Source organism: Chlamydotis macqueenii, chromosome 8, assembly GCF_036417535.1.
Source record: "Chlamydotis macqueenii isolate bChlMac1 chromosome 8, bChlMac1.mat, whole genome shotgun sequence".
NCBI lineage: Eukaryota > Metazoa > Chordata > Aves > Otidiformes > Otididae > Chlamydotis > Chlamydotis macqueenii.
Genome location: NC_141563.1, coordinates 15,863,631 through 15,874,762, shown reverse-complemented (window position 1 = coordinate 15,874,762; position 11,132 = coordinate 15,863,631). Strand labels below are relative to the sequence as shown.

Genomic DNA, 11,132 nt, shown 5'->3' with positions numbered 1-11,132 from the left:
TTGCAGACCCTTTTGACTAACAGCTGGTTTTTTTTCTGAGAATAAAAAGTCTTACTCAAGCTACTATATTCGTCATTTGTTTGGATTTTGGAACAGTATTAAATATACTGGTTTTTTTCATTTATTTCATCCATCTCAGCTGGTATGAAGAAATATAATCACACCAGGAGAGAATCTAGCTGCAAATGTGTGTGTCAACAGACCCGCTGTTAACGCTCAAGTGGGTCTGTTCTCAAATCTTTTCTCTCTCTCTAACAAAGTTAGTAATACAAAACATAGGAACATGTGTATTTTAAATATCTGAGAACTCTGGCATCCAGACATTGTTAGTGATATTAGAGATCCCCTAATCAGAAATTGGACCATTTCTGGCAGAATTGGTTCATGGTTAAGGGACAGAGAGTCAAAGAGCAAGGGTAAATAAGCTATCCAGAAGATTATACCAACTTCAGCAATGAAATTGGGTTAGAAATTTGCTTTTCACTGCATTCATTCATCTGACATCTGTGACAATGACAACTGGAGTGTAGACAGTTTGTAAAAAAACAGAGACTGATGAGGTCCAAAGCTGCATTTTATACTGGTAAAGAGACTGAAAACCAGTATCAGCTCTAGTGAAAACATTTTGATTTTTTCCTGAATCACTGTGCCCAGGTTCTGACTGCTTACACGGTTAGAAACAGCATGTACCTGGAGTTTTGGGATCCAGGAAGGACAGTGGAATAAACCAGCGAGGATCGTACTCCTCATATTTACAAACGTGTTTCCTGTCTACTCCCCAGATAAAGCTGAGAGTGTGAAGATGCTTCCCAGGTCATTGCAGTCAGCAGCCTTTCCTGGTGAGTTCAGCTCTCCGTGCACAGTAGCACTTTTGATTGAAATGGTAATGATTACAGCCAGTATTGAATTATGAGTGAAGTCTTCACATCTTACTCATCAATGTACTAGTGATAAACTGAATCCTGGCAACTTTTTAAGTAGATCACTTCATATTTATTGAAAGTTAGTAAAGCAGATACAGAAACCCTCAGATCAAGCAGTTCATGTATAATGTGAATTAGTAAGGAACATGAAGTCCCATCCTCAGGAACTGTACCTCTTCATTTTGAACATGTACAGGAAGGGGAAGAAAACCTTAAATTCCATGCAAAGCAACTGAATATACATGTCACAGTTACAACTAAATCCTGCAAGCCACTTGCTAAACTGAACCAATGTTTAAGATTTTAAGAATTTCCCCATGCTTCCAGGCATGTCTGCATCAGTTATGAAAGAAAAGGACAGGATAACTGCATATACTGACTATGAAAAGGATATGTGACTTAAATAGTAAAGAAATAAAAAAGGGAGATTTCTGATTCCTCCTCTAAAACCATAGAGATTATAGACTGGTAGAACTGAAGGTTATTCTACTTGAGTCCAAAAGCTGTTAATTTTCAGATTCTTTTTCAAAATAAAAGGCAGAAAAAATTTAGAGCAAAGTTGGTATACCATCAATATTTACAAATGAAAGTAGAAATATTTATATATATATATGTACATACATATACATGACCTGATATTTAATGACACACATTGTGTTAAAATAGCATTCTTGGCCCTTTGTTGCTGCTCACTTGGTTGCAAAAAAAAATCAGAATACAAGTATTTGATGGCAAAGCTAATCTGTACAGCATAACTTAAATATAGAGAACAGATACATGTAATAAGAAAACAGTACAAAATGTACTCCCCAAAATTAAATAGATATTCCTATGTTCATCTTAGTATATGCTATAGTTAAATTTTAATTATGCAGTGGCTGTAGTTAAAATCTATGTAACTTTACATTATACATATAATAATGTTCCTATGTGATTTGCTGCATGAGAAAATACCACAAATATTCTGTGCTTAGTGTAGAAAATATTGCAGAAACATAAATATGTGCAAAGGCTAGTTACATAGATTGTAATTGTGCTGAAACTCTGTCATAAATAATACAGGCCCAGGACACATGGTGGATATTCTCAAATGGGATTTTATACAATATTTCTATGAGAGAAACTCAATTTTTTCCTCTCTCTTGCTTGAATAAAAAAAAAAATACTGTACGAAAACTTTGTCTACTTCTCTCTAAAGAGTAAGATTAATCACCAGCTACAGAACTCTGACCTGGTGTAAGTGCATTTACCTTTGCTTTCCACTCATTTACACCTGCTAAGGATTTGGATTTTAAAACACACCTGAGTTGCTGCAGTAGCTAGAATTTATGAGGGTTGAGCTTCCCTGTTACCAAACAGTAAAGTCTGGTCGTACACCCTGGAAATCACTGACAGTAAAAGACCGTGATCGTCTCCTAAGTGCAGGACGACTGGGACTTCTCCCCTTCACCAAATTTAAATACGGATCAGATCTTAGGAAGCGTGGGTAGCTGTCTTGCTCCATCAGCCTATAGACTGTGTTTTGTGCTGCATCAAAGGTGGTGATGACGGGCTGTTCAATATTCTGACTTGTGACTTCTTTGGTTTGAAAGTCCAAATTCACCTGGAAAATGAGGAAAAGTGTATTTCTTCAATGTACGTTCATGCATTTCCTGTGTTATTATCCACAGCAATGATACTGAATTTTGGTGAAAATCTTTTCTGACAAGAGGACCTTGAATCCCTGATCCAATGGGATATTCATATGACAGAATTGGTTAGTCTGTTCAGTAATGGCTGTCAGAAAGTCTTCACAGATGTGTCGCTGGTACAGTGGAAAACTGGTGAAATAGAAGATGAAGTTTGATCTTTGACTTAAAGTAACTTTCTAATAGTGATCTTTGTGCAGTTGCAGCTGTCAGGCTTTGCAACAGCAGACTAATAGAGAACTCCGTTCTCATTTAGGATTCATACAGAACTTTGTCTCATTAGACTATGTTAGTCAATATTTGAAATTTCTGATTTCTGTGTAGAGTTTTGGTAGTCGGAAGGTGAGAAAATTCTATTAATTAAAATCTAAAAATTATTTTAATGGGTTTCTGGAGGCATTAGACAGGAAAAGCATATCAAAATGATAATTTATTCCAAGTGCCATTGCATTCACCCTGGGAAGACTTAATTAGTATGAGAATTTTATTAAAGTGTAAGGCACTGATTTAAGCATGCTATTTTGAAAAATAAGACACAATATATTTTTAAAAGTTGATCCAGTCATAAAGTCACTTCTATAATATGCTTTTTTTTTCTTCACTGAGATACACCTGTCACATCCATAAAGCTAGTTAAAACAAATAGTTTAGATCTAAGAACTGAAGGACAATTAATGATGATAAAATGGTCCACTCATCAAATCTAAGATTTTGCGATCCTATCAAATTCAACACTCAAGAGATCTGTGTGTAAAAGAGCTCTGCTGGACAAGAATTTAGTCAGAGAGAAGGTGCAAATTCCAGAGCTGCATGGTCTGAAACGAGATCCTGCTGGCTGGTCTCAGCTGAATGCCACACAGGACGTTTCACCAAAGCCAAATGCTTAAGGTGAACAACAGCACTCACACTACGTGCACCAAATCAAAAGTATGACAGATAAAGAAATTGTAATGTTACTGTTAGTCAAAGTACAACTTCCATACCCTGCCCTCTCCCTAGCTTTCCTCCTGCTCATCTTTTCAGTTTTGTCACTCTCAAGTGTTGGCAGTATCAACCCTTGATGCTCTGTCATAACTGCTCATAGATTGATCAGCTGGCAAATGACAGTTTCTACCTCAAACGACTCAAGGGTTTCTTTTTATGTAAGGTCCATCCCAAAGACATGCAGCAGGGAAAGAAATAAAAAGTGACAAAAGTCTTTGAAAGTGGACATTTCCTAGGAAAAGAAGATCTGAATCTTAAATATTATCTTTGGGAATTACCAGTGGAAATTGCACCATTTTGCCATCCTTCTCTTAAAATGAGAATTACAACTTCTTCACCCTTGTTACAGGGAATTAGCTGTTAGTGGTTAACTTTTGCTATTCTGAAAAATAATTCAAAAAAGAATATGGGGAAAAGGATCATTGGCAAGGGACATATTTGATCTGATCAATCTTGATAGAATTACAGGAAATTGTAAGTCCAAAAGACCTGTTGAAGAGGCTGATTGTGATTTCAGTGGGAGTCCATCATCTCCCTACCTGTTCACCTCCTAGAACAGGCAAAAAATATTATTTTTGCTCATTTACGAATCCTTTATAGCATGCTTCTGTAACACAGAAATTGTAAATATGAAAACTTTTTGCACTATTATAGTAAAATAAAAAGGCCTTAGTGTTGATGAGGCTTGACATATCAACATAAGTTTTCTGTATGTGCTGACAGTCACATACCAAGAATATGCAATTAGAGCTGGGGGCTGGAACGGGGAGAGGGGTCAATCAAGAAAAGTCCATGCTTAAAACATAATTACTATTTTAAAGGATATGTTTAATTTAATAGTTTCCTCTGGTCTCTTTTAGTCTTTTGCCTTAGTTAAAATAAAAGCTTCTGAATCTCAGTTATGTAATAATTTAATAGATAATTACTGGTTTAAGAGACAGAGAAAATAAATCTGTTTTTCTGGAGGCAGTTTTAAATAAAGAAAGATTATACTTTTTCACAAATACTAGCTGATACATCTCATTGCATCTTTACCATTTAACAGCACTATTTTTTCTTAAATATACCCCATGTATATATACATATATGTCTTGGCTTTACAGACCACTAGGAATCTCTGTTTCCGATGATATAATATTTAAACTCATGCTCCACACTGAGAAGAGGAACACGCAGGAGGGATTGAAAGGAGTGTGGAGGGCAGTGAGAATGATCTATGCAGCTGGTTCCAGAGCGCTGACATTTAAGATACAGCCTTCTCACGTCAGTGACTACATGATTAACTGTTGCCCCTGCTTCTGAGCATGCACTTCTTAAAGGCAGATTTCATCAGATGTAGTTGGATCAAATGAAGAATGTTTTTACTGTACCTCTTTTGGAGCATCTTTCTGTATGAATGTTTCATAAATGGTCTTAGCTTTTGGCAAAAGTTCTTGTGCAGTTTTGCTTTTCTTGTAATCCTCGCAAGCTATCCAGAACTCGATGTTCTCCTCACTGAACTCAGTTTTCAGAAACTGCGTAAAGGCATCCAATCCAGCTACAGAAGGGAATGTTGAATTGCATTTTAAAATATATCCTTTTCAAACAGTTATTCTTCTCACAGAGTCTGTGCAAGGTAACAAAATGTGTTGTGTTCCCTTTGAATTACATCACATTATAGATAATTATTTCAAAATACATAAAGGTTTTAAAATAAGTGCAGTTCTTTCATTATGATCCTGAATGCTCTAATTCCCATTACAGAATTCTCAGCATCTGTAGAAAACCACTACCAAGATCTTCTTAATTTAGAAACAGAAGCAATCAGAACATGTGAACATATGTGGAAGTGACAGACTCTATTCCAGCTGATTATCAATTTAGGCTGACCGAAACACTTTTTGAATCTTTGCTCATGAGCAGACTGTTCTCCAGTAACAATTTAAAATTAATGGCTTTTAGCATCTTTACAATTTGCTTTATCCTATTGTTATTACACTGAAGGTATTTTCTTTCCCAAGTATGCTTAATCTGTGGAAGTAATGCAATCATATTGATGTCAGCTGTTCAAGGGACAGATGTGAAAAGCAAAGAGTGTCCAGCACTGTTGCTGGATGTCCCTCCAAAATGGAAGGAGGGACATATTTTATAATTATGTAAGCAACAGGACCTTTCAAATAATGGCCAGCTTTGATCCTATCACTGTATTAGAAACAAACTGCATCAGAAGTGACAAAGTATTTTCTTAAGTACGTAGAACGTGTTTTCATTTTAAAGGTTTGGTCTCGTACTCGGGAATATTTGAGCAATATTCAAATGAAATTCTACTGTTTATTGAAGGAACTCTTTGCTGTCTGTTATATTACTTTGTTCAATAAAATACGAAACTTAGAAGTTATTTTCAACTATTTTGAGTAATTGACAGCATGCTATAGCCTAAGCACGTGAGGAAAGCAAAACCACACACTGCTATAAATGACCCATCGTACCTAGTTTATGTAACTGCCAGTTACTGTCTATTTAGGTGCACAACTGGATTTTATAATTTTCCATCATTTTCCATCCTAACAGCCTGCATGGAGAGGGAAAAACTACTAACCTTTCTCAGAAAGCAGCTTGTCAAAAGATTCTCCCCATTTCACTGCTTCTTCAGGAGACACACTGCATAAGAAACAGAAAGGGGTTTTGAAGAATTGTGCATATTGTGTGTTTAGGAAGCTGTTGCAACATATGTTACATGTTACCATTATTGCTCAGGACTGTTTCACAAAGCCTTTGATTAGATCACATTACTAAAGGAGCTCATTCTCTTAGGGACTTCAGAAACATTTGGTTTAAATTTTTTCTGACATTTTTCCTGTAAAGTTGTACTTCTTTCCCTGTTTAAAAAAACATCAGAGCAGAGATTTTTTTCTCCTCGGTGTTTGTGTTGCACTACTAATCTTTGAAGGAATTGAGATCATGCAGTATGGTAGAACTCATAAAGGAAGCAGGTCAGTCACCTACTTAAAACATTAAAAATACGCTTGCAGAGATGTGGTTTTGAATGCACCCAGTCTGAGGCTCTGTTACCACGATCTATTTTTAATGAAATACGGGAAATTCTATAGCCTGAAAAAAAAGTTGTAGCAATATGGTCTAGGTGATAGTCTTACAGGGTAATAGCACATGTAACCTAGTTTGTTTACCACAAACATATTTCAAATGTCATGTTATTCTCAGACACTGTGCTCCATTTATAAAACTGTATTCTTTGTAAAATATGTCAAGTAGCATGTATTTTACTTTGATTTCGAATATTTTGCCCGAGAGAACAATGCAGAAAGGAAAAAAAGAACACCCTACTTCATTCATGCAAATACAATTTTGGAGAAACCCTTTTTTTGGATTTGTGTAGATTAAACCTGAATGCACACCTGGGCAGTACTCTGGTTTTAGTAGACCAAAACTGGAGTAAGCCCAGAGATTAACTCTATCGTGCTGAGACTAGGACTTAAGTTCAAGACTGAAGGTGAAGTCAATAAGTATGAAGGATCAATAAGCAACTTGTCCAGGGTTAGTTGGTTAGGAAAACTCCCTATGGACTGAACGCTCCTTGAATATGATTCCCCCTTCCTCGTGGAGGCTTGCCATTCTGCTGCCCGATTCACATGGTTGAAGTTCCCTTGGTAAAATCTGTAGACACATTAAGTTTAGATTAAAGGAAATTCAGTCACTTTGGGAAGGAATTTAAGCTGGTGATGACCTTGGTTTTGCACACAACTAAAAGGAGGATTTTTTTTTTAATTTATTTTAATAGGTGTCACATGTCTCCTATCTGAAGTAATTGCTTATAGGAATGGAATTTTTAACTAGGGAGAGACAAACAGTTCTTGATAGGTACAAATGCTGGAGAACTGAAATTCAGGAAATGAGCATAGGCCAGTAAAGTAGGGAGATTCTGGAGTCAGGGAAAATGAGACCTCACTCCATTACAGAGTTTTTTTAGCTGTGAGAAGTACAAAAAGTGCAGTTCTCTGAGCTGTGTGGACTTGTAAGTCTGGGGACAGTGGGTTCCTATAACTACAGAAATTAATTTCGTCATAGTGAAAGATAAACCCTGACGGTTTCAGAAAACATACACAGTCCAGAACTGCACAGAATGCTGGAGAGGTTCTTTGCTGGGTTTGGAATCTCTTAATGTGGATTTCTGTTTTTTCTTCAGAAACTCCATCAACTCAGTAGCCTCACAGATCCCCAAGACCTTGAGCTGCTGCTAGAATAGACAGAAACCAAGATTTGTTCAGCTTTACCACTTTCTAAAGATGAGAAGAAGCTAATTAACAGGTCACAGACATTTCCAGTATCACCACACTGTCCATCTGCAGTGTTTCATTAAATTATCTTTCTACTTATGTTAGTTAGTATCTCTGTGTGAAGAACAGAAATCATAAAAACTAAGTAAATCACTTAAATAATAAATCTCAAACTATTATCTCACTTTATTATTTGAAAAAGAGTTGGGATTTTTTTTTCTTTTTTTTTTTCTGAAAACAATCTAAACGTCTTTCTCTCATCTATATATTGAGAAAGGTGAGCAAAAATCTAGCAGTTTATTTTCTATACAGGAACAGCAGAATCCCTGTTAGTCAGGCACCTGGCTGAGAGTAACATGGTAAAAAGCAGATGGCTGAGTGAGGAACTTGTAGTCTGCTAAAAGGGGGAAATTCTGCAGAAAATTATTTATTGCTATTGTTTCTGCCTCTGAAAATGACATTTCACAGATTATAAGAATGCATTGATGGCTGTGCTCTGTGTATGAAATACCCAGGAGTGATCAGCCACCCAATACTGTCTGCATACAGGTGGCATGGATGCTGTGCTTTCTCTTTTTAGATGCAATCTTAGCAGTTTTACATGTCTGGAAGCAAGAAACTGAAAAAAAAAAAGGTGTTCTCAGCACTGTTTTACCTTTGTTTGTCATTGCAATGTCTTGTATTTCTGAGTGAACTGTAAACCCATTGAATTAAGGCTTCTGCCAGCAGCAAGAAAGAGAGAGGGAAAAAAGAAAGTCATGAAACCCTCCTCTGGAAAGTCTTCCAGATCATGAGTACACCCTATCATTTGGATGGGCATGATATTTGGATGTGTGAGCAACAAACATTGCCTAATTATCCAGATGCATAGGTGCAAGTGTTTAGATACTCACTTCTTGGCCACTTTTTCATGGGTTCTAGAAACAGAGTTTGGGCCTTTATATATTTTCTACCATATGTTCACAATTAGTAAGGGCTTTTAGATGCAGTTCCGGTCAAAGCAGGTATCTTGGTCCCACAGATAGTAACTGCTTAAACAAGGTTCACCCAACTTAACAAGACAAAAGAGCATGGGAAGCACTGAAATGTTCTGAAGTAATCTGTGATGGAAGGAAAGGGGAGGTAAATTTTTCAGGCCATAGAGTTGCAGTACCTTACACATTGCTTCTTTTCAGTCAAGACCTACAAATACAATTCTTAATATATCACCGAGATCCTGGTATCCCATTGAAGCCAAGAACTAAACTCTTATTGGAGTCAACAAAACCACAATTTTACCCTGCATCTTTATGAGAAATAGTATAACAGCAACAATATTACAACAGTGTGTAAACATCAATATCTGAATTTTGGAGATAAGAGCGTTCAAACAATTACTGCAATTACTGAGGAACTATGCATTCAGTATTTGATATGCATCTGGCAGTTGTACATCACAGAAATCTTCAGAAAACCTCCTTTCCAAGGAGCTGTATCGTTTCCCTGTAAGCAGTAATTTGTCAGCTGAATTTCTGAGTTGATGCTTTCTCAGTGAGTCAGTGGACTAACAAAAATGCTGTTGGCATGAGTAAAGCTTTAAATGTATCTGCAAGTGTATGGGGATCAGTCTACATTTAATAGTGTGAAAACACTAGTAGTGAGTCACCTTGATGCATACCAGATAATTCTGTAGTGTTTGTATGCTTGGGCTAGATTGCTAACTTTTAAATTAAATAGATCTTAGAAGTGTTATTGTCTGCCAAGTCTGAATGCACACACACAAATACAGGAAATGTTCTGAGTCACACAGTCACTTCCTCAAAGGAATCTCCATCGACTCAGTCTTTTATAACTCTTACCTTGCTGCTTTTGTCAGGTTTCCAGGTTTACCAAGGTGATCACCTTCATGGAATTCAGATTTCTGCAGGAGAAGACTCAGCCTATTTCTCTTCTGCTTAGCTCTACAACAGAATAAGGGTAGCTTTTCAAGCAACCTCGTTGAAAGTTGGTTTTTTCCCCCTCAAGCATTTCCTTTGACTATTATCTCTGCTTCTGCATCATAGATCCCCCTATGTTCACTTATAGTAATGCTGATGTTACTTCTCTGATATATAATATTTACATTAATGTTTTTTTTTTCCTTTACAGCTTAGCACAAATTTACATATGAAGCATTGGCAAAGAGAAATAGAAATATTTTCATTTTCAGTATCTTCTTCATTTATTTTAAAGACGAGGGGGTGAAATTTCACATTAAAGAACATAAACAGTTGGCTCAGCATCTTCTACTTTTAACATTTCACAACAAAAAAGGAAGTATTGCTTCCTGTCATTTGAAATTTTTAAAAAGAAACTTTCCTGGAACATATTTAGGCTTTAAAGAAGCATTTCTCTGAACTTCTTGAAACTTCTCTTTCCTATTTTCTTAGTTTATTATTTGGTTTGTTTCTTGTTCTTAAAAAAAATATTTCCACAATGAATTAATATTTCATGCATACAATTTCTAGGACTGCAGTTCATGAGTTTTCATATATGCAAGTCAAAACTAAAACAATCTGTGCCCTAAATTCATACCCACAAGCTATGTTAGAAGAATCCTCTATGTAAACAGAACACTCAGAGTGTCAGCATGACCTTAAAACTTACCCAGGCTTGCTTGCTTTATGAGGCTCTTCTTTAATTGTTGATTTCATTACTTTGTAATAGGATTTATCTTTTGAAGCAGAAATGTTTAGTTGAGGGAACAAAAGAAGTGGGTTCTCCATCTTCCTCTAAAAAAGCTTCCCAGTTTCAGAAAACGTTTCTTCTACTTCCTTACAGCAGTTGTATCTGGCGTAACTGATGTGCTCAGGAGGGCTCTCACATGCTGTGTCGGGCTGGCTTGCCCCCAGTTGGCCGTTGAGCAGTTTCCAGAGCAGGTAGTGGGAAGAAGGAGGTTCTCCAACTTCACTGCCACTGCAGCTGCACGTACATGGGACTTTAAGTAGAGTTCTGGTTTTACAGTCGTCATTTAGGGAAGTGAGATTGCAGCTTTGCAAAATGGCCGTTGTTCATCCAGACAAACACAGCTTTCGGCAGAGAGCAACTCTGGGTTTCTGCTTGTGAAACTTGCTATTTTACTAGACTTAGGATGATGTCACCATTTTCCCCCAAACACCTGTAAGAAGTGTACATAGTTTCTCTAAAAGGAACTTTAATGAGAATAATTTGCATAAAATAACATACAACATTGTCTTAAGCACTTAGAAGAACTTCTAACTGACCTTAAACAGCCCTCAACAGCC

At 36.6% G+C, this 11,132-nt stretch overlaps 1 protein-coding gene across 3 annotated transcripts; it reads right to left on the bottom strand.

The window, feature by feature from the left end:
* Positions 1-976: 976 nt before the first annotated feature.
* Positions 977-10,827, bottom strand: RGS18 (regulator of G protein signaling 18). Of its 3 annotated transcripts, none has more exons than XM_086753791.1 (5): positions 10,495-10,823; positions 9,709-9,809; positions 6,174-6,239; positions 4,966-5,132; positions 977-2,526 (listed from the first exon to the last, which is right to left on the bottom strand). In XM_086753791.1, exons 1-5 carry the CDS (start codon positions 10,611-10,613, stop codon positions 2,272-2,274), a joined length of 708 nt encoding a protein of 235 aa, XP_086609917.1. In that variant the 5' UTR covers positions 10,614-10,823; the 3' UTR covers positions 977-2,271. The 3 variants fall into 3 exon arrangements, with proteins under 3 accessions (XP_086609917.1, XP_010120163.1, XP_086609918.1); XM_010121861.2 differs by having other exon boundaries at positions 6,174-6,235; positions 9,708-9,809; positions 10,495-10,821; XM_086753792.1 differs by lacking the exon at positions 9,709-9,809 and having other exon boundaries at positions 6,174-6,235; positions 10,495-10,827.
* Between the last annotated feature and the right edge of the window lie 305 nt (positions 10,828-11,132).